Genomic DNA, 24,346 nt, shown 5'->3' on the forward strand with positions numbered 1-24,346 from the left:
GTCACCCGCCGATATTGGATCCTCGTTGCCGGAGCCCTTGGCTCCGGGCGCCTTTCCCCTGCTTGGCATTCCTGTGGTCTCCTCGGGGGTGCGCCCCTCCTCCCTCGATGCACACTGCAGGGGGGACAGCCCGGGGTGAAACTTGTCTGGCAAACTCCAGGGCCTCATCAGGCAGGAGGAGGCCCCAGCCCCTTCAACCAGCCCTCCTTGTCTCTGCCTCCACCCCACCATACTCCTCTTTTCCCAAAAGGTCTTTCCCCTGGTCCATGGGGGACCTGTTTTCCCGTCCAGAGAAAAGGGGTTCATCACTTCTCAGAGAAAAAATGCTCAGCTTTCTGTGGAAATCTGCAGGACAAGAAGTTCTCTCTGAGGTCTAATTATATGCTTTCCTACCCCTGACTGTCCTGTCCCTGTCCCCTCCTGCCCCCTAGTCTGGGTCAGGACAGTGCTTAGAACTTGGTACAGTGCTCATGGCTGAGTAAAAATCCCCCAAGTATACTCACTGAAGCTTATTAACCAACCCAGGGTCTTTAACACCTCTCTTACATTGACCGAGGGCTGGGGAAACCAGACTGAAGTAGCAGCAAGTTCAAAATAGGAAATATTTGAAAAGTAATGTGATTTTGTGTATGAAAATGCACACAGTAACTAGAAAGTAGGTTGACTTTGGCACATAGTAGGCTCCCCCAAAATACTTTTAAAATTGAATTTAAGATAGCTAAGATTAGTGTCTGTAGTTTGATGAATGCTTCAGCAGTCCTGGGAAAGCCTTCAAAAATAGTTTTTCTCTTAAGTAGATTGTTGGAACTCTTGCTAAGCAAAACCATCTACATAAGCAGAATGAAGAAGATAGGGAAAGCTTTTGCCCAGGCCCTATTGGAATCATCACAAATCCTGAATTAGTGATGTCTCATTGCTTTCTTCAGAGGTTAGAGGACTCTGATGGGACCTTCTTTTATCCACCCTGCTGGATAGATCCCCATTCCTCTAGGCTTCCTGCATGGGTATATGTGGTCATACTGTCCCTGGAGGACCAAGTCATGAGCTCATGTATCTTATCTACCGTAGACTCCAGGGTCGGGAGAGGGCTAGTAAGCTAGAATTCCCCAGAGGTTTTCCATTCCACTTGTGTCTCCCATCTGGAACAGGCCAATAGTCAAATTATCAGGCCCTGACCCTTCTCTGCTCACCATCTGCTTGACTTTGCTAGATTTCGGGCACACTTACTCACTGGGCCTTTTGGAAACAATTCAGCATTTTGGTTAAAGGTCTTCCCTTCCCTCCCACCTCTGCTGGTCCAGCTTGAAGTGAGAATAAGTGGAATAATGATCTCTACGACAGACACAGAGGCAGGACTACAGGGAGTGTGAACAAGAGGTTGAAAGCCTAGTGTTCCACTTGTGGAAATAATTAAGTGATTTTGTGATGAGTATGTAGAGTTCTGCTGAATCAACATGGTAGCTGGCTGTGGGCATATGTTTGTGTGGTTTGGGGGGGCATGAGAGGTTTAGTATGTATGGGGTGTGGCAGGTTTGAAATCAGGGTGCTTGCATGTCTGGGGGTTTGTCTGTCTATATGTACATAAGTGGTTGTGTGTTACGTCTGTGTTTGTATTTGTGTGTGCATGAGAAAATAGTCTCAGTTGCTCAAAACTTAGGACATTAATTAAAGAATTAGAGGCATCATATCATTATTCTAGTGATGCAGATGTTGAGTTTTGGGGCAGTGGTATTGGGGATGTTGGCCGTATCAACAAGGATATTTTTCATGATAAACTTTATAAGTCATAAAGTCTCTTTGCGGACTTTGACTCACAGCCTCGCAGTAACCCCAGTGTTGGGTTCCATTATTACCATCTTGATGATAATGATTTATGCTAAGAGAGAAATCACTTTCAACCCAGTCTAGGGGTCAACCATCGACAATGAAGGCCTGCTTAAAACTATTTTAAAAAAAAAAGACTTCTGTTTTAGAGGTGGGTATGGATAGTTCCATATAGTGACCCAAGCAAAGTTTAACATTACAACTTTGGTGATAAATGGATTTGACCAGGAATTTTTCTGTTTGACTCAACTGGTCATCCTGGGAGAGAACACCAGTGAGACTTCCCATCCCCCTTTCAGTTTTCCTCACTTCACAGAAAGGCAGGCTTAGAATTATTGTTGTCAATTTTGCTGTCTATATTCATGAAATGTGTTCGGCCCACTGAATGAAAATGGGAGGTTAAATGTTCAGAATGTGCTGTGCTGATTTGGGTCTTCAGAGGGATTAGGGTACCCATTACACTGGATCAAGCCCAGAGAAGCATGTCTTTGTTACAAAGCTCTGGTTGCTCAGGAACTGAATGCTGGCTATTAGCTGAAATTGGAGAGACTGCCAGTCCGTGCCTTGATCAGACTTACTTGCTTGGCTGGCTGAATGATGAGGGGCCTTGAACCTTGGGCATGGGGATATAAAGTTTTAACGGCCAGACTGCTTGCAAAAGCCTGAGATGACACTTAGCAATCAAGCCTTTTGCATTTGTTTCTCCTGTTTGCCATGTTCCAAGACGGGATGCTTAGCTGTTGCAAAATGAGGTCAAGAGCACACTTGGAATCTGAGAACATATGGCGGTTACTCTTTTGGAGTTTTGGATTATGGGATTCCACTGACATCAGAGGGTTGGTTGGCTTTGACACATCAGGGTAAAGACTGGAAGAGAAGGAAGAAGTGGACTTGAAATAACTCTATCAGAAGACAAATTAGTGAAATAGCAGGAATGGTATTTTCAAGTCACGTCTGTGAGTGTGTTTAAAAACATAACTTTGTTTTTCTGTAAGTCAACGTAATCTCCTTTTTAAGCCCATATTTTTCCTGATGGCAGAAAAGCCCTGGTGTCCTTCAGTAGTTCAGGTTTAAGCTGAGTCAGTTTTGGGTTTTTCCTCCTTGTCCTTACCCTTGGAGGCAGCTACATTCTGGGTTGAGCTTCCATAATGTCATGGCCTCCATAGACAGAGTCCCCTGGTCACCAGTATGTGTCTGCCCTGTATCTATAGGCCCACTGATTTCTGGGTGCATGGACCACACAGACAATAGCTTATTCTCTTGGGCACAAGACCCTTTCAGATCCCCTGGCTCTCTCTCTCGACCAATTTTCAAGCCCTTCTGGGGGACACGTTACAATTTGGCAGCTGCTTCGTGACACTCTGGGGTCTACAGGAAATGCTGAGGGTTCCGTGCCTCTCTCTCCCATGACGCCCATGCAGCCATCTCCTCCAAGTGCCTCATGTCCCAATGCTTCTGGAAACTTCTGGGCCTCCTTTTACCAGATCCCTGAAGTTAATGAGGGGTCTCTTCCATATAAACTTCAGAGCTAACCTGGGGTCCAGGTGTGGGGATGCCTTATCGAAACTACCACAAATCTCTAGTTCTTTCTTCCACTCCTCCTCTACACTTTCATCTCCTCTGCAGAGTATGGGAAAACTGGCTGGACAAAACATCCTCTTAAACCTATTCTTTTTTAAATAACAATGTTATCTTCCTTTGGAAATTTAAAAGCCAAAGATCCTCCTTCATTCCCGCTGTTCAGGCATTCACATATTCGTCAAATATTTACTGAACTCAAAATATGTGCCAGGCAGTGTTCTAAGTACTGGGGATATAGTGTTAAAAAAGCTAAAGATCTCTGCCCTCATGGGGAAGGAGACACAACAAACTAATACCTAAGTAAAATATATGTAATGTCAGATGGTGATGGTTGCTGGGGAGAAAAAGCAAGGAAGAGGGGATAAGATTTGCTGGGGGAAGAGGTGGTCATTTAAAATATGGTGGTGGCGGATAAAGCAGATTGCATTTGAGTCAAGACTTGAAGGAGGTGAAGAAGTGACCCATGGATCTACAGGAGGAATAGAGCTCCTGGCAAGAGCATGAAGGTGTTGGAAGTGCTCAAGGACCAAGCAGGCCACTGTGGCTGGACGAGCATGAATGAGGAGGAAAGACAAAGGGCATGAGGTCAGGGAGGTGAGGGGACTGCATCACAGGAGGCTTAGCTTTGTCCTGAGTTGAGTTGGTGAATCACTGAAGGGATTGCACTGAGGGCTGATGCGTTCCGGCATGGGGCGGCGGGGGGGGGGGGGGGTGTGCTATTGTGTTGAGGGTAGATTTGAGGGCAAGGGTGAAAGCAGGGAGGCCAGTTGGGAGACTGGTGTAATATTCCAGATAACAGAGAACAGGGTGGTAGTTATTTGGGAGAAGCGTCTGATTCTGAATATGTACTGAAGGTGGCACCAACGGGTTTGCTGTTAGACTGAACATGCGACATGAGGAAAGGACTCAAAAGGTGATTGCAGGGATTTTGGCTTGAGCATCTGGAAGGAAGGTGTGTCATTGACTTATCCGAGGAAGACTAGAAGGAGCAGGTGGGTGGAGGATGGTCAGGAATTGGCTTCTGGATGTGGTGCATTTGAGACACTTATTAGATATCAGTGGGACAGGTGAAACGGGGGAGCTGGAGTTCAGAGAAGTCATCCAGGCTGCAGAGAGCTCCGCGTGGGATTCATTAGCATCTTTGCCATTTAAAGATGTAAGTCTCAAGGGGAACCCCGGGGAGTGAGAGTGGATGGAGAGGAGAAGAGTTCTGAGCACAGAGCCCCGGGGCACTCAGATGACCAAAGGGTGAGTGACCAGGAAGAATCAGCAGAGATTGAGAAGGCTTGGCCGGTGACAGGGGAGGACACCACCCTGGTCCTCTGCCAGGCAAGGGGGATGTTTCAAGGACAGAGGAGTGGCTGCCTGTATCAAATACTGCTGCTGGATTGATCACTGAAGTCACTGGTGACCTTGACAAGTTTTGGTTGAGCAGAGACAATGGAGAAACAGGAACTAGACACAAGTGTAGATTACTCTTTCTGTAAGTTTTTCTGTAAAAGGGAGAAAGAAATGAGCTGGGAGCCAAAGGAGAAAGAGAGTTTTCTTTGAATGAACTAGTGTCACATGTTTGAATGCTGATGGAATGGCCCAGTAGAGATGCGAGTGGGATGGCCTGGGTGAGGGTGAGGAGGATTGTGGAGTGGTGTCCTTGAGCAGGCAGAAGGCACAGGACCCGGGGCATGAGTGCAGGAGTTGGCCTTGTGTTGGGGTACAAACAGAGCATGTGTGGTGACAGGATGGAAGGCAGAATATGGTACAGATGCTGGTGAGGGCTCGTGGCAGTTCTTTTCTGACTGCTTCTGCTTTCCAAGGGAAGGAGGGTCACTGGCCAAGAGTGAGCAGAGGGAGGAGGTGCCCGGGGTCTGAGGACAAAGCAGAAAGTACCGGATGGTGGTGTTAGGGGACAGGAGAGTTCCAGGAGTGGGAAACTGAGGTGGGCGGATGGACAGCCCTGAGACCCACTTGAAGCAGTGACATGAACTTGGAGCAGTGACATGAACTTGGAGCCCCTGGTTTGCTCTTTCCCTCAGCCACATTGGGGCAGATGCGCAGTAGGGTTAACGGCAGGTTGGGCTGGCTGGAAGTGATAGTGCCCCAGAGAGGGGCAAGGGGGTAGACACAGGGAAGATCAAAGGGGCAAACAGAGGATTGTAGAGGCAAAAAATAAACAAGTTAATGCACAAATTGTGATTCTGCTGCACATACAATTTCTGCCAAGGGGGTAGAGTTAGAAGAGGTTAGCCTGTGGGATGGGGAGACAAGAGCCACTGAGCGGCAGGACAGCTGGTGCAACCCGGAGTTAGGAAGGCGCCCTGGGCTGTGCTCCTCACCAGCCATGGGTCTGCTGGGGAAACTCAGCCACTGGACGCTGCCTGGAACCTTGAGGGATGACGGAATTGCAGTTGAGAGAGCTTCTCGAGGAAAAGTGGGTGTGCGAAGATTTAGGTCTTTTTTTGGTGATCGTTTGATTGTTCTTCTGAAAAAAAATTGAACTCTTATCTCCTTAGAGTACATGCTTGAGATTGCCGCTTTTGCTGTCATTTTAAAGGTTATAAGCTCGTATTTGGTCATTTGTTCTTTTTTATTTGAATGGTTTTATTGAGATAATCCATGTAATAAAAGTTCCTATTTAGTGTACAATTCAATGTTTTTTAGTATATTCGCGGAGTTGTGCAGCCATCACCGTAATCAATTTTAGAACTTTTTTTTATCTCTCCAAAGAGACCCTGTACCCAAGAGCAGTCATCTGCCATTTCCTCCCAGCCACTTGCAGCCCCAGGCAACAACTCATCTACTTTTTGCCTCAGAGTTGCCTATTCTGGACGTTTCATGTAAATAGAATCATACAATGTATGGTCTTTTTGTTTAACTTCTTTCACTCAGCATCATGTTTTCGAGGTTCATCCATGCTGTGCATCAATTCGTCACTGCTTTTTATTGTCAAATAATATGCCGTTGTATGGATATATCTCATTTTCTTTATCCGTTCATCAATTGATGGGCATCTGGATTCTGCTGTTTGCCTGTTACGAATAACGCTGCCACAGACATTCCTGTACAAGTTTTGGTGGGGATGTAAGTTTTCCTTTCTGTTAGATATATAACTAGAAGTCCAACTGCTGGGTCGTAGGATAGCTCTCTGTTTAACCTTTTGAAGAACTGCCGGATTGTTTTCCAAAGTGACTGTACCATTTTATGTTCTCGTCAGCAGTGTTCCAATTTATCCACATCTTCACCAACACTTGTTCTGACTCTTTTAGTGGGTCTGCCATCCTAGTGGGTGTGAAGTGTTTTCTCATGGGGGTTTTGATTTGCATTTCCCTTTTGGCTAATGATGAACACCTTTTCCCGTGCTTATTATCTGCTTATCAACTTTGGAGGAATGTCTGTTTAAATGCACGGCTCCTTTTTTATTGGGTTATTTGTCTTTTTATTATTGAATTGTGCGAGTTCTCTATGTATTTTGGTGACACATCTCTTATCAGATAGATAATTGGTAAATATTTCCCCCTGTTCTGTGAATTATATTTTCATTTTCTTGGTGATGTTTTTTTTTAAAGCATCCTGCTATTGCTCTCTACTTTAAAAATATTTAATTTTTAAAGTTGTGTAAGGAATACATGCACACAGTGAAGAATTAGAAAATTCTGAGTGATGCACAAAAATAAAAGGAATAAACAAAATATCCATAATGTTATCATTCAGAGGTAACTGCTATGAACATTTAGGCTCTGGTCCTTTTATTAAAATGAAATCATGTTATTCATTTTTTAACCTTGTATCAATCTCATCAGTTGTGAATAGCTTTCCATATCAATAAAGCTATTTCAACAGCATAATTTTTTATGTCGCATAACATCTAATCATGTGGATGTTCAGTTTACCCAAACAGTTCCTTATTGATGGATGCTTAAGTTGTTTTCAATTTTTCACTATTATAAATGAAGTTAAATCTTTATGCCTATGATTACTTTCTTTGTTCTTTTTTTAAAGTTTATTATTTATTTATTTATTTATTTATTTATTTATTTATTTATTTTGTTTAATATGAAATTTATTGTCACATTGGTTTCCATACAACACCCAGTGCTCCTCCCAACAGGTGCCCTCCTCAATACGCATCACCCACCCTCTCCTCCCTCCCACCCCCCATCAACCCTCAGTTTGTTCTCAGTTTTTAGAAGTCTTTTATGGTTTGGCTCCCTCCCTAACTTTTTTTTTTCCTTCCCCTCCCCCATGGTCTTCTGTTAAGTTTCTCAGGATCCACATAAGAGTGAAAACATATGGTATCTGTCTTCCTCTGTATGACTTATTTGACTTAGCATAACACTCTCCAGTTCCATCCATGTTGCTACAAAAGGCCATATTTCATTCTTTCTCATTGCCACATAGTATTCCATTGTGTGTATAGATTTCTAGAACAGCTTGTTGGGTCAAAGCGTATGCACACTTTTAAGGCTGTAGAGACCTGCAGCCAAATTGCCTTCTGGAAAGACTGTGCTTAGCTATGTGCCTGCTGGCAGTTTGTGAGATAGCCAGTCCTTGGCCAAGAAGCTAACCCGGTCTGCACCAAAGAAACAATACCATGATCAGCGAGAGCAATAAACACAGACATTGCACTTACGTGCTAGGCACTGTTCTAAGGTCCTTATACCAATTGACTCATTTATTCCTTGCCATAACTCTACCAAATTGGTACTATTATTTGTTCATTTTATAGATTATTAAGGCACAAAGAGGTTAAGTAGTTATCCAAGGTCCCACAGGTAGGGGTGGCAGGATTTGAACTCTGCTAGTCTGGCTCCCAAGTTCCTGGTTCCCAAACCACCCTGATTTTCAACTTTTTAAAAAAATTTTTAAATGTTTTATTTATCTTTGAGAGAGAGAGAGACAGAGACAGAGACAGAGACAGAGAGAAGGAGGGAGGGAGAGAAGCACAAGCAGGGGAAGGAGAGAGAGAGGGGGTAGACACAGAATCTGAAGCAGGCTCTAAGCTCCAAGCTGTCAGTGCAGAGCCCAATGTGGGGCTTGAACTCATGAATCACAAGATCACGACCTGAGCTGAAGTCAGACACTTAACTGACTGAGCCGCCCAGGTGCCCCTCAAGTGATTTTTTATACCCACATCAATGAGAATTATTGGCAGAGGCAGCCCCATTTACAGAAGCCCAGAAGGGAGAATTTCTGGCACTATTTTTGGCCATTGCTTTAAGATAGAAAGCTTCCTTTTCTTCTTAATTGAATGAAAACAAGTGAATGAGGGTGAATGAACTGAGAGTTTCCTTTAGGAATAACTGAAAAGTTTTCTCATTCCTTTCTCCCCATTTCATATTTGCACGTTATAGATCAGGGATTGGCAAACTTTTTCCTAAAGGCCCATTGAGTAAATATTTTAGGTTTAGGGGACTTAAGGTGTCTGTCTCAACTACTCAACTCAGCTTTTGTAACTAAAAAGCGACCACAGACAGTATTTAAATTACAAAAGCAGGTGGCTGGTGAGTGGGCAATAGTTTGCAAATTTCTGTTATAGATGATCCTGTGGGTTTTCTCTCCTTGTTATTCAGTGACATTGAACCACTCCTGCATCCTGGAATAATCCAGCTTGACCATGGCAGATCTACTGCTGTGATCTATTATTATCTTGAGAGCTTGTTTGGAGGTTCTAGCAGGGGAGCACAGCAACTCGTATACCCTTGATCGAAGAACGGTCCTCCTCTATCAGGGAAGGTTGTCATCTTCGACCAAGCGGAGCGCACAGCTTCAGGAGGGACGCACATAGAGCAGTGAGGGAGGAAGGGGACACCCGCTTAGCCAGCCAGATCAGCCGAATCAACCCTGGTGATCAGTGGGGTGACAGATGTTGCAGCCAGATCGCCCTCACATCCTGTAATCTATTAATATCTTAATGACTGTTCAGGAATGGGATTAATGTGTGTGTGTGTGTGTGTGTGTGTGTAAACCATGATTTATTCTTTGTTTAAAAAACATTTTTTTAATGTTTATTTATTTTTGAGAGAGAGAGATAGAGAGACAGATAGAGTGCAGGGCGGGGGGAGGGGCAGAGAAAGAGGGAGACACAGAATCGGAAGCAGGCTCCAGGCTCTGAGCTGTCAGCACAGAGCCTCACGTGGGGCTGAAACTGATGAACCTTGAGATCATGACCTGAGCCGAAGTCTGACACTTAACTGACTTGAGCCACCCAGGTGTCCCTGATTTATTCTTTGGAAGACTGATAGAACTTTATCCCAAAGGAACCAACTTGACCTGATATCTCTTTTAGGGTAGTTCTTTGAGAGCTTTTAGAGTTACTGATCTCTTCATGTATTCTATTACTTTTGAATCAATTTCAGGAATTTATATTCTTCTAGAAGATTTTCTGCTTCATCTGCATTTTTCATTTTGTCACTGGTTATGGTAAATCTTTTAATATTTTCATTCTCCCATAATATCGTTTTATTTGATCTTTCTCATTCCTAATGGTGTACCTACTTCTAAACATTAGATTTGATAAGTGTTTATTTTATTGGCCTTTTGAAAGTTTGCTCTGAGATTTAATTATAAATTATAATATTGTCCTTTTTTAATATATTAATTTCTACCTATCATTTTCAAATTTTGGTCTTCCTATTTTTCATTTTCTAATTTCTTGAGCTATCAGATGAGTTATTTTCATTCTCTTTGTATAAATGCAAGAGCATTTGAGACTGAATTTGAGACAGACTTAGCTATAATCCACAAATTTGGGGGCATAAGCCTCTCACTATTGGTATTTTCTAAGTATCTATGATTTTAGGTTTGGTTTTCTCTTTGACCCAGGAAGGTTGTAAGAGTGTGGCTCTAAATTTTTAAAAGGTTCAGATTTTTAATTCTTAAATTTCTCATTAGTTTTCAGTTTTATGCATTATGGTCAAAGAGACTTTATTGAGATTTGCTTGTGGCTTTTAATTTTTTCTAAGTGCTCCAGTGGTGCCGGAAAAGAAGGTATATTTTCTATTTTTAGATCCCATAATGTTGTCTTCTTAATTGACATTGTTAATGGTATTAGTCAGATTCTCTGTCTCCATACTCTTTTTTTTTTTTTTTAATTTACTTGGTTTTTCAAGACCGCGGGAAGTGTAACAACTTTCCCACAACTACTGTCCTTCTGTTAGTGCTTCTGTTATTTCATTGTACAGAACACACTGGTTGGTTGCCTATTTGTGCCTGACTCTGAGCCTGAATCATTAACTCAAATCTTTAAGTATCCGTGCTGGGGAAGAAAATAAAGACTTAGGAGGAATCAGACAGCTAAACTGACTTCCAGTCTAATTCTTTCTACCTGTATGCACATATATATGCCTGTGTGTTAGTGTGTGTATTTTTGTGGGGGTGTATGTTCATTGCAGTATATACATGTCTCTTGGGCATGTCTGTATAAGTATATTTTTCTGTGTTATGAGCTTGATATATATGTCTGCATATGTTTATTCACCCACGGCATATTTTTCTTTAAATTGAACTTAAAATATCAGGGCTAGGGTTGGCCTTGTTCTATGCTGGCTTTTTCTAGAGTGGTTACAAGCCAGAAAGCTCTGCTACACTGTACCTTAACCCATCTGAATGGCTTTTCCTCTCTCCTGGCTGCAGAAGCCCCTCCTGGTAAGTGGGTCTTACAGTGACTCTGTAGACTCAGCCTTGCTCTGATACCTACTCTCTGTGCTGTGTGTCTGGGGATCACATTTTGGCCACTCAGTGGTATTAGGGCCACACTGTCAGGACGGGTGGAGACTTTGAGAACTTCATCCTATCCTCTCCCCATGGTGCCTGTTCAGGTACCCTTGGCCTGGTTCCAGCCTGTTCTCACCCTTAATAAGCCAGAACTCAAAGGACTGAGCATTAAAGGGAGCCACTGCCATTTCCAGAAACTCAGTGATAGACATTCAGTTGACTTTATAGAATCAGAGCAGACTTTTGGGAGATTTAGCATATTCCCTCATACAGAGGAGGAAAAGCAAGTTCCAGATGGGCTCTCCTAACACCTCATCCTTGGCCCTGCCCACTGAACCGGGTGAGTTTTAATGGTATTGACGGGCACAGACTGAGCGCCCAGCTCCAGGCAGGGTTTGGAGGGAGACCTGAGGAAGAGTGACCATCCCAGCTTCAGGAAGCTTGCTGACTCCCTGGGTGATAGGACACACAGGTAGGACACGGCTGGAGGAGCATTCTAGACACAGAGCTGAGAAGACCTGTAGACCCACCATGTGCAGGAGGCGTGGAGGTGAGGCGACCAGTGTGTGCCACAACAGACCTGTCCATCTTTTCCTACAAATATGAGTAAGCAGAGAAGGACAGGGCAGAGAGTGGGTTGTCACAAACTTCTTTTCTTTTAGATAGTGTTCCATTTGAATAATGGGTGCTTAGTAAGCATTTGTTGGCTTTTAGGGACTCTGTCTTGATTTGACCTTGGGAGGGCTAAGTTCTGATTTCCGATGCTTTTTCTTTTTCTGGGGTTGGGGAGGCAGGACGACTCTTTGAGGTCTGAGTTTTCCCTGGGTCTACCGCATTTTATTCATAAATGACACATTGTTGACATTTTCCTCCGAAGGGTTACTGTATGTACCTTCTGACTTCAGCCTCGGTCTGTCCCTGGAATGGAGGGGGCACCGTGATGATAACGTCCACATCACAGAGAGGAGAAGGGAGGCCGGGGAGCTTAACAGAATTACACAATGATGGGGGGCAGAGCAGGGCTGGAGCCTCTGCCTCTCAATGCCACGCAGGTGCTGTGGTCTGATCTGTGCAGTCTGTCCCCAGAGAGGTGGGGAGTTGAGGCTCTCTGCTCCCCTGAACTCAACCCAGCAGGAGAGCTTGGAAGTGCACACCAGCCCATCAGCCTTGCTAGGTGTCTGGTCCAGAAGGACCTTGCTTGGCAAGTTCTGTGTCTGAAGTGATCTCTTTCTTTCTCCCTACTCAGGAGGAGGAGTTCATCGACTGGTGGAGCAAATTCTTTGCCTCCACAGGGGAGAGGGAAAAGTGTGGCCAGTACTTGGAGAAGGGCTTTGACACTCTAAAGGTGAGGCCTTTCCACAGTGTGCTCTTCAGTCTAACAGCCCCTGGGCATATGCAGTGGAGGGGGGGAGGGGCACAGGAAGACAATACATATGCATGTGTGTCACCTCCTTTGAACACATGTATCCAAAGGATCTCCTCATTTGGTGCCGTGAGGGCTAATGAATCCTGATGAGCTAATTGAGGTGAGAGAGGTGACCCCCTGATTTAGAGCAAGAAGTCAGTGTGGGCTGGAACAATGAAGAAAGTACTTTTGGAAGAATGTTGAAAAATACTGAAGTATTTATGGATGAAATCATGCCTGGCCTGGGATTTGTTTTACAATGCTAAAGGAAAAAAAAAAAAAAAAAGAAGAAAAGAAAGAAAGGAAGGAAGGAAAGGAAAGGAAAAGAAAGGGGAAGATAGATAGATGATGTGAGTGGCCCTCTGGTAGATTTTCAAAATATTCAAAATTGTTGAAATTGCAAAATATTTAAAATTGTTAAAACTTGAGGATGGATACTTAGGGATTTGTTATACTATTCTATTTTTTAAAGTTATTTGAACATTTCTATAATAAAAAAAATTGTATTAAAATAAGAGGAAAGTCAGCTTGAGAATGGAGCTCTGATTCCTTCACCCCTACAATTGGAACAGAAATGGCTTAGCAAATATAAAAATATGGTAAACTTCGTTTCTGTGAAAAAAAAAAAAGCAAAGAAAAGCCCCCAAAACAATCCAACCAAACAAAAACAGCCAGGGATGAGTCAGCCAAATTCTGGTATTTTGAGGAAATTCCACAAATACAATTATGCTTTTTAAAAGTAGACTGCTTTAAAAAAAGATAACCAGAGGTGACTCAAAGTTACACCCCAAAGGAATCGTAGAGAGTCCTGGAGAGGGTTGCCAAATAAATTCAGGATGCTCAGTTACACTTGAATTGCAGAAAAATAATGAATAATAATTTATTGTAAGTATCTTGTATAATGGTTAGATAAATATGTCTTATGCCTCAAATATTACATGAGACATACTTATCTAACAAAATTATTTGTTATTTATTTGAAATTCAAATTTGAGTGGGTGTTTTGTATTTTGCTATGCTCTGTCTGGCAAGCCTCCTTAGAGAAGGTATGCAAGGACTGTTAGATGCAGGGAGGTGCCCTGAGGAGCACCCGGAAGGGGACCAGATGAACAGGATTTGAGGCCAGTTCGAGTGGTGGGTGGTCTGGGCTTCCAGGTAGTTCTGCTGGCTAAAAGCCTTTGGTGGCCACTCTGGAGGATGATTCCACAAGGTGGCAAGAATTGTCTCTGATAGATTGGGGGCCTCTGAGTGAATGGTGCCGGGAAGCCTGGATGTGCAGAGATGAAGCCTCAGGCAGTGGCATAGTCTTCCTGAGGCAGCAAATTCTTCGTTGACTTGCAGTTGGGTGTGTGAGGTTGGGCAAAGAGACTGAACTATTTGTGTACCAGGAAGAAGGTCCGACACATTGGGTCTGGCATGTGGTACTGTGGCCTTGCCAGAAAATGAGAGAAACCAAGAATGAGGACTCCTGCCAGTGTGGCCCATGGCCCTGGCCCCTTTGCTGCTCCCTCAGATGCTGGACATAGAATTGGCACCCAGCCCTCCAGCCTGACCTCTCCGAGGAGATCTCTGACAGTGTCCAAGTGAACATGGACCGTCCAAAACACTAGGCATTCAACCTGTTTCGGGTGGGGTGGGGGGGATGGTTGGAACCAGACCTGGAAGGAAAACTTGTCCTTTAAGGATAAGTAAATAGAAAAAACCACCACCACTACCACTACCACCACCACCACCACCACCACCACTACCATGAGTTTTTGAAAAATAGCCTGTAGCATTCTGGAGAGAATGGAGAACACAATGGGTAGAGAAAAAAAAAACACGCATATTTTAGAAATTACTAGCATGGGGGAAAATACAACCCATAATCTCAGTAGCAAAAGATAGAAAACAAAAGATACAAACAAGAAAGCACAAAAACCAGAAATCGTAGAAAAACACAACAGAAAAAGAATAAAACATATTTGTTTTCCTAATAAATGAAAATGGATTAAACTCCTCTATTAAGCGATAAGGACTTTCAGACTATATCAAATTCAAAACTCATTAGACTGTCCTTAGGAGCTATGTCTAAAACAGTACAACTTAGATTGGCTAAAAAATAAATGTTATGGCAAACAAAATAAGGTAAGTGCAGATAAAAGAGAAACAGAATTTAAAGTAAAAAGCAAAGGAAACAAAATGGGTGTTTTATATAAATAAAAAATACACATCTTAGTGAGAAAACACCCAAACATTTATGTACAGGACAGTAGAGCTTAGACATATTTAAAGCAAAAATGGTAGGAATATATATATGAAATGAGAGAAATTAAAGTTGCAGTGGGAATTTTAATGCATCTCTCTCCCAGGCAGATGAAGCAACAAGTAAATAAATAAGTAAATAAGAGGTCTGAATAACAAGGTAAAATATTTTTTAAGCTACATAAAAACTAGCTTTAAAATAGGGAATGGAAAATAATAAAAAAAATAGAGAATACATTTTTTCCTAATGCTCAGAGAATATTTACAAAACCTGATCACATATTAGTTTAGCAATAAATTACCAAAAGCAGAAATCATACAAGACAGATTAAAATGCAATAAAATGAGAAGTTAATAACAAAAGTTTAAGCAAAAAGACCAACCACTTGGAAATTTAAAAAGTATTTTATTGAGACTTCCAGTACGAACATGGCTGCATAAGTCAGCATTTTCCCCCTTTTCTTCTGGAAATCATTCAAACCCACAAACTCCATTTTCAGTAAAAGTTGGAAACAAATAAAACCCGCAGACTCCAAAATACATGTAAGGGCTGTCCAAAGGCAACCAAGATTGGGTAGAAGCCAGTAGGCAGTAGATGAAGAGAAAACGATGAAAGGTCATAGTGGTAGCAGGTCTCAGAAAGCCCCATCCTTCCCAATAAAAGAATGTTGAGAATTAATTAAGACAGGTTATAGGCACATGGGTGCTTATTATCTGTTATATTTACTTTTGTGTGTCCTTAAAAACTTTCATAATAAGTAGTTAAAAAAATATAGTTCCTGAAGCAGAGATTTCACTATGGAATATAAAAGTTATCCCCCTTTGTTCGCAGTAAGGGATATGGGAACTTTGGAGTAAGGTTCAGGCTGAAGATAAATGCTCCTTAGACCTGGTCTGGTTCAGAGAAGCAGAGAAGGTGGAGCAACCCAAGAATCACACAGATGAGCCATATTTCAGGAAGCAGTCTGCCTCTTTGAGAGAAGCAAAAGAAATAATCAGGCTAGAAAAATCCAACACCTTTCATGATGAGTAATAATAAAAGAACTCTCAGGGCATTAATTAAAAAATACTATGAAAAAGAGAAAATACAAATCAAAACTTAGAGAAGAAGGTATATACCCACCAGGAAAATTTTTCCAGGGAGCAGATGAAATGAAATATTTTGCTGTGAACTCTTCAGAAGTAGGACAGTCAGAATCCAAAGCAGAGATGAAAGAACTCAAGGGATGGTGCGAGGAGGAGACCTGATATGTGAACTGGTATGATTCAGGAAAGGAGAACACAGCAGTTTGGAAGGGGCATAGGCACACAGGAAGGGGCAGAGGACAGAAATGATGGAAGTCAGCAAAAGGATATGGAAATAAAAAACAGAACTATAAAACAATAAAGAGAAAATAACAGATATAGAAGTCAGGGAAAAGAGATCCAACACTTGCATAATTGGAGTCTCGGAGAAAGACAACCAAAACAGTGAACTAAAACAAAAGACACTTAAGAGTGTATAGAATGTCACTGGAGTGAAGGAATACCTGAATATACATACTCTTAAGGTCCACTGTGTGTCAGGAAAAATCAACCCAGATCGGTCAACCCTGAGATGTATCATGGTATATGTTATTGGACTTTGGAGATAAAGAATTTTTGTGGTAGTCATACCTTTTTCTCTTCTTTTCTCTCTTTAAATGACTTTAAATTAAGTCATTTTAAAGTAGGAAATAAATCAAGGTGGCTTCAGTTTCTCCACAACAACATTTAATACTCAATGACAGTAAAACACCATGTGTAAAATCATCAAGGAAAGAAAGGGTGGCCCAGGATTTACATTCAGCCAAGCTGCACTTCAGGCACAATGGCTACAGACACCCAAGTGGCATATTCAGAAACTGGGGATATGGGTCTCATGCCCCCATCTTGAGGAAGTTCTAGGGAATGAACTCTGTTGGGAGATAATGGGGAAAGCCAGAACGAAGGGACAGGTTGTGATCATATTTTACCTTTGACCTATACTGAAAATAAATGGCAGGATTAGGGTAACAGGACAGAATATAAATATGTATGGTGAAGTTATGGAAGTGACAAAACTGACAAAACTTAGGCACAGAAGGAGGAGAGATGATGGCATACAGAGTAAGGACATGGATTGTCATGTTGTAGAATAAATAGAGTTGACAGATTGTATTTAAAACTGGCAAATAAAATAACAGGAGCATAAGCAAATTATAAGCAAATAGTACAGAGTAAATACTAAGGAAGACAATACTGCCTGAATCTGAGTGAGGGAGAGGGAGGGGGAGGGAGATAAAATTCCATTATTTTACTATTGCTATAGTAGGGAACTCATAAATACTGCCCCTAAAGACATAAATACTTAGAGAATTACTAGTATATGTAAATCTATAATAATATTAGAATATAAACGCAGCCCATCCTAGATGTCAGAAACACACACACACACACACACACACACACACACACGACCATGCAGGCAAAGATTTTTAAAAAATTGATGAAATTGGGAAATGTAACATAAACATATTATATGACTACATAAATATAAATATAAACCCAGATCAAACATATCTATCATATCAGTGCATATCATATCAATCATTCATTAATTACAAAATTTAAATCCGATCTCAAGAGATTCATGAAGGTTGAAAATAAGAGATTGTGAAAATGTGTGCCTGGCAAATGCAAATGAAAAAAAAGCAGAAGTCACAGTTTTACTATTAGATGAGAGCAGATTCAGGTCCCCCAAATGAACGAGACAAAGAATAACATTAAATGGTGCCATTCCAAGAGGTGACAGCTATGAAAATACGTATGTGCTAAATAACACAATATCAATATTTACAAAACAGAAGTTACAGGAGACAAAGGAAGAAATAGTAGGTAGGGAGAGATTTATTTTTCTCTCCTCTTGGTTCATGTCAGGTCAAGGGGGCACAAACGTAAGAGGATATAGAGAACTGGCCTAGTCGTTCACCTGATTGAACCCTGTAGCCTGAAAATAGAGACTATGCCTTTGGCACAGTTACAAAGATTGACCACGTAACAGGCCATGAAGAAAACTTTAATATAAAGTTCAAAAAGTGGCATACCACTGACAATGTTTTTGATTATAATGCCACAAAATGAGAACTTATTTTTTTTAAGTTTATGTATTTATTTTGAGGGAGAGACAGAACAAGCGGGGGAGGGGCAGAGAGAGAGAGAGAGAGAGAGAGAGAAAGAGAAAGAGAGAGAGACAGAGAGAATCCCAAGCAGGCTCTGTGCTGTCAGTGCAGAGCCCAATGTGGGGTTCAAACTCATGAGCCGTGAGATCATGACCTGAGCCAAAACCAAGAGTTGGACACCTCACGAGCCACCAAGGTGCCCCAAATGAGAATTTATAATAACAAAATCAAAAGCCCAAAAGTTCTCTTCTATCTAGACAATTAAAACACACACACACACACACACACACACACACACACACCCCTCTGTTTTAACAGTTCTTGGTAGAAGAGAAAATATAAACCCACCCTGGCAGATTATCTAGGAAATGATGATCAAATGCTACCTATTAGAACTTGCTGGTTATAGCTAAAGCAGCATTCAGAGGAAATTTATAGCCTTAAAAGCTTAATTAAAACAAAAGAATGAAAAAAAAACATCTAGCTCTTGGATCAAATAATAAAAAGAAAACTGTAATTATGGCATGCCAAGAAAATGAATATGATAATGTTATAATCAAAACAAATGGATAAATGCCAAGGCAGTAGTGAGCAGAGGCAATTTCATAGCATTAAGCATTTTCTTTATCAGGACAGAGGGAGCCAAGTAAAGAAAGCTTCAACTGATCAAGTTACAAAGAACAGAAAGAAAAAAAAACCACCCTGAGAATAGTAGGAAGAACAAAATAATAAAAATAAAAGCAGAAATAAGGAACTGGAACAGAGGATATGGTAGAATCGACAAATTAAAGAACTGTCCTTTGAAAGAAATAAACTATGTAAATGGGTCAAGAGCACACTCAAAATGACACATGTCAAATATTAACCAAATAACTGGTTGTTATTTTTGAGAATCAAAATGTAAGGCGATAATAATATTTACTTTATATTTACTCATATGACTAATTTTTAACAATGAATCCGCCTCCACTTGCATCATTAAAGATTTCTTGGAAGGAACAGAACTCGGTCCAGGCCTAAATGAGAAATAATACTCAGCAATATGAGAAAGGAATTTACCTGAAGTGTCTTGTCTATCAGTTTCAGGTATAACCAACTTAGCATGTATGTTAAGGTCTTCTGTTTTGAATATTTGTATATTTATTTTGAGAGCGAGCAGGGGAGGGGCAGAGAGAGAGAAAGGGAGAGCGAGAATCCCAGGCAGCCTCCGCATTTAGCACGGAGTCCTGCGCGGGGCTTGATCTCAATGACTGCAAGATCACGACCTGAGCTGAAATCAAGAGTCGGATGCTTAATCGCTTAAGCCACCCAGGCACCCCTGTATATTAAGTTTTTAATAGCATTAACTGTTAGGTACATTTAATCATCTATAATAGGAAACTCTTGCTTCATTTAAACCTAAGCAATTCCAAAACACTAGTATGTAAAAGTGAGTGGGAATTCAAGGGGAATGAAATCGATAAATCAGGTTCACAAATTTAAAGTAGTGTTCAAAAGTCATCCTTGGCCAGGTATCTGGTACCACTGCCATCCGGGCATCCTGGACAGTGAGCATTTGTGGCTTAAAATGCAGACCTGTAAATTTTCTAGAGTTCTGTTGCCATCTTCAGATAACATTCAAGTTAGCTTTTCATTTATTTGTTTGATTTTATTCTCTTAAAAAAATACACCACCCTATGTACATGATGACTCCTAGATACCTAGAACATTGGATTAAACAGAAAACTGTTCCCTAGTGGTGCTGAACAGAGCCTTCCCCTCTTCCTCCCTTCTCCTGTCACTTCTGTCCCTCACCTTTCTCTCTTTACTCTCCACTATTTGCATTCTTTAACCTCTGCCTTTGTGCTTTCCTTCTCTGCCCTCTTTGTTCTTGGCCTCTGACCTTCACCTCTCCTGCCTGCCTTTGCTTCTTGAATTTGCAAATGGCCTTTTTCCTTCATTTTCTTCCCGTGCCTTCTCATGCTTCTTCACTTGAATACTGTCATGTTTCCTCTTTCTTTGCTGACCCTCTTTTTTCTCTTTCCTTTGTCTCCTCCTCTTGTCCCCACATGTGGCAGGTCTATGACACACAACTGGAGAATGTGGAAGCCTTCGAGGGCTTGTCTGACTTTTGTAACACCTTCAAGCTCTACCGGGGCAAGACTCAGGAGGAGACCGAAGACCCATCTGTAATTGGGGAGTTCAAGGTAAGTCCTTGAGGACTTGTCCCAAACTGGGAGGCCTAAGACTGTGAAGTAAGTGAAGGGGGCAGGAGCAACAATACCGTAGTAACTACAGTAATGACTGTGGTGTTGATGTTGGTGACTGTGTAGGTGACAGGTGGTCACAGTGAGGGTGATGCTGTTGATGCTGTTGACACGGTTGATGCTGTTGATGCATCCCTTTAGGGATGGCGGTGGGCTTGGTGGTCTCTGGTGAGACAACTCTGGCAGAGATGAGGGTAATTAATGGTCATGATGGTGTTTATGTTGGTGACAGTGATGATGAATGAGTTGGCCCCTCATTCTTTTCAGGGCCTCTTCAAAATCTATCCCCTCCCAGAGGACCCTGCCATTCCCATGCCCCCAAGACAGTTCCACCAGCTGGCTGCCCAGGGGCCTCAGGAGTGCCTGGTCCGCATCTACATCATCCGAGCATTCGGCCTGCAGCCCAAGGACCCCAATGGGAAGGTAACATTCCTGGGACTCTCACCTCTTCCCGAACGGCAGGCAGGGGTACAAATGGACTGCAGAATCTTGAAACAACTCTGTCCTGGGGAGTTCCCAGTAAGCTGTGGAAACCAGCCGAGCACACACAGCGCTGAGAGGTGACGGGATGCAGTTCTGTCGAGGGCCAAGTGCTCCAGGAGGTCCGAAAAGGCCAGGCAGCATAAGACTTGGGAATAATGAGGAAGGCTTCATGGAAGGAATAGGATTCTTAAGGATCAATGGGGTTTTGATAGGCTGGGAGGAAGAAGAAAGTAGTATTTTAGCACGGGCCAAAAAACTCGGCAAGAGTTTGTTAGAAGAATGCTTAGTGTCTGTTCAGCACGAGGCTGAGGCACAGGAGGAGGCCACGTGGAAGGTGTGGCTGGGATTGGAGTCTGTGGGGCTTCAGGGGGTGGGGGTATGGGGAGGAGAGAAAGGGCTCAGTAACTGTGCAGTGCCTAGCCAGGGTGGAGCCTGAGGCAAAAGGAAAAATCAGTAATACCGATCCTGTCTTTATTTAAAATTTAGTATTTTGTTCATCATGGCCTGTTGGCAGTGATTTTAGCTTTTTGAATATTGCATCAAAATGTGTTTATCTTGATTACTGAGTGTTTTTGGCACTCACTCAAATGTTGTGTCTGAGGCAAGTATCTCATCCCCTCGCTCTGCTCCTGGGCCTGAGGGCGGTCGGGAAGGAGTCTGGAGCTCTGGGGAGGTGGTGGGGGAGGGGTAGAGAAAACTTGGGAAGAGAGAAAGAGCGAAGAAGTGGACCAGGCAGGGATGATTGGAGTTCAGAGGTGCTCTCTCATCCCCTTAGATGGGTGCAGGCCTAGCGTATGTCCTTGAGGCTGTGGGTGGAGGTCTGGTGTCCTATCCCTGGAGCCCTGCCTTTCAAGGTGAGAAGTCACAGCTGCCCTTGCCCTGCTGGGAAGTCAAAGCGCAGACGGAATAGAGCCATCTCCAGCCCAGGCACCACCAGCGGCCTCCAAGATGTGACTGTGGCCAGTGTTCAGTTCATACACTTCAAGCTTTCTTTATGCCACCTCTGACCCTGGGCAATCTGTGGCCGCAGCTGCTCCTGGGAGTTAGTGCTTTCAGGAGGCATGGGGAAGGCCAGGCTGGCTGGGCTGGGCTGATAAAGTCTGGCCATCTCTTTCCCTTCAATCTGTTGAAGCAGAGGTCACAGAGAGGACCCCAGCTAGCTCAGTCCCATGTGTAATACCAGCCGTTGTGTTTCTGAGGATATGAGCCTTGCCCTCACCCACCGTCTTCCAATGGGGCAGTGGTTTGGGAGTGTGGAGGACTCAGGTACCCCATTGCCACTGCCGGTCCGTGACTAGAAGTCCGTGTCAGGGCCAACCGGTGTGGCGGTGTGCAGGACGGGGCCCTTGGCCTGGCATGATGGCAGGATGGCAGCTTCTTGATGGCTGGCCTCCTAACCCCATCGGGAGGCAGAGGACTGAAGAAGCCTTAGAGATGTGCTGGGAAAGTGAATTCACTGAAGTCTTTCTGTCTCTTCCTTCAGTGTGATCCTTACATCAAGATCTCCATAGGGAAGAAATCAGTGAGTGACCAGGATAACTACATTCCTTGTACTCTGGAGCCTGTGTTTGGAAAGTAAGTTGGGGGCAGCTTGGGTGCTGGGGTGGAGGTACCAATCTGGATAACGCCACCCCCCCTGCCCCGCCACCCCTTCTCCCTGCCCCCCTTCCCGCCTCCCCCCTCCCTGCCTCCCCCCTCCACCTCAGCGTGGAGATGTGGCCGCCTCTGGGAAGTCCCCAGGTCCTGCAGCAAAGCTGTGCTCTGATGATCTTGCGTGTCTACAGGGATGTAACCTCAGCTAGCTTTTCACTATGTGCTGAAGACACGAGTCCTGGCAGAAGCTCCTAGTTGATCACATAAACAGTTACCTCAAAGATCAGAAATCTGAATGGAAACTCAGAGCGCACTGGCTAATTATTCTTTTTCTTAGATTAGTTTTTACTTTTGAGTAAGTTTAGATTTACAGAAAAGTTGCAAAGGTAGTACAATTTTTGCATACCCTTTATACTCAATTTCCCTTACCATTAACATCTTAACCTAACCCTGCCTTATTTGTCAAAACTTTAAAACAAATCGATAGTGGTGCATTCCTGTTTACTAAACTCTAGACTTTATTAAGATTTGGCCAGTTTTCCCATAATGTCTTTTTATTGTTCTAGGATCTAATCCAGGATCCCATGTTGCATTTACTAATTGTTCTCTTCTTTGTTGCATGTTCATCTCTAGCGGATAGATAGAGCAAGGTAGTAAAATGCTTCTTGAAATCTAAGAACAAGGAAAGGAAGGATGCGCACCCACTGCATGGGAGTAGCTCCCAGGCATCCTGAATTTCTTGCTGTTTGGATGTGAGCTTGTTTAGGCTGGAGAAAGTTACAGAGGGAAGTTGGTGGCTAGTTCTCTGGCATCGGTAGGAGAAGATGTGTTGTTTTGATGTTGTCAAATGACACATTGAATTCATAAACCGTATCTATAGATTTAGCTATGGTCACTGAGCTCTGCAGCGAGGGCCTAGTCAGCCTGGAGAATTGCTGGTTTTGAAGGTGAATCGGTCCTGCCAGTCATGAGCCAGCAACAAGCTGGACTGGGAGGGAGGGGCTACAGGGAAGGAGGTGGGAGGAGCTCTATTTGGTGACGTCCAGTGGCCTGCGTGAACCACAGGCTAATGGTGACCAGGCAGAAGATCTGTCCGGTTCCACAAGTGGGGTGGGGGTGAGTGTCGGGGCCCAGGGCGAGGTGGGAGAGTGAGCACAGAAACTCTTTGTATAACTCACGTGCTGAACAAGCACAACTCACGGAATTGAATGAAAACACAACTTTGTTTTTGTCTGCCAATATCCTGTAAACATTTATTCATGGGGGTTACCTTCCTCATTTCCTGAGCGGAAACGGGGCAGGCAGGTGACTCTTCTGCTTACTTGTACACAGTCGCTTTGTTCTAAACCCACAGTGTCAAGGTGGTAACCAGAATGTCCCTCCGTGTGCCATCAGGAACCTGACTGGCTCTAGGGTAGTTGTCCCCTCTCCCAGCTGGGTATAGCTGTACTACTTTGGGTACAGATGCATGCAGCATGTAGGTGTGTGTGTGAAGGGAAGGAGGGGGCTTTGCCTCTCGCCCTGTCCTGTCTAACGTCTCCTGCCAATCCCAGACTAGCTGCCGAGGTTCTGGTTCGTGCAGGGACAGGACTAGGGGAGCCTCTGCGAGAGGAGAGCCCCATGTGCTCACTGCCCCTGTTTTCTGGGCACTCTCTGGGTGGCAGATGTTAAAGCTGATTTATTTTCTTGTGAGTGCTTTCCAGACGTCTCCTCTGAGCCCACCCACTGAAGCTTCCACGATGTGGCAGATGCTATGTCCTTTTACTGGTGGCCCTTTTCAGATGGGCCTGGAGTCTCACTGCTGGAGCTCCAGGTCCCGTGGTGTAGGATTCAGGGTGGGTCCATTTGGGCATCATGGTGGCCCAGCCAGGATGGGAGCAGTGTATAGCCTCTCTCTCCTCCTCTCAGCTGCCAGCTGCTTTTCTTCCTTGAGTGGGAGTCGGGTGCCAGGCTTCTGCCTCCCGCCTGCAGGGAACTATTTCAGGGGGAAAGGGGCTTTACATCTACATTTGACCAGGGTGGGGGATGGGGATCTCAGAGCACAGCAGGAACTCTCTCCCAAGAAGTCTCTTTACAGATCC

The 24,346-nt window shown here is 43.5% G+C and overlaps 1 protein-coding gene across 22 annotated transcripts in view; it reads left to right on the plus strand.

The window, feature by feature from the left end:
• The window catches only part of DYSF (dysferlin), a 225,210-nt gene that overhangs the window by 178,669 nt on the left and 22,195 nt on the right, over positions 1 to 24,346 (plus strand). For all 22 annotated transcript variants that reach the window (XM_043603645.1, XM_043603652.1, XM_043603654.1 and 19 more), the window contains 4 exons: positions 12,362 to 12,460; positions 20,001 to 20,129; positions 20,457 to 20,612; positions 22,156 to 22,247. In XM_043603645.1, the coding sequence (XP_043459580.1) occupies positions 12,362 to 12,460; positions 20,001 to 20,129; positions 20,457 to 20,612; positions 22,156 to 22,247 (476 nt within the window). The remainder of the gene's footprint in view (positions 1 to 12,361; positions 12,461 to 20,000; positions 20,130 to 20,456; positions 20,613 to 22,155; positions 22,248 to 24,346) is intronic.

Source organism: Prionailurus bengalensis, chromosome A3 (genome assembly GCF_016509475.1).
Source record: "Prionailurus bengalensis isolate Pbe53 chromosome A3, Fcat_Pben_1.1_paternal_pri, whole genome shotgun sequence".
Lineage (NCBI taxonomy): Eukaryota > Metazoa > Chordata > Mammalia > Carnivora > Felidae > Prionailurus > Prionailurus bengalensis.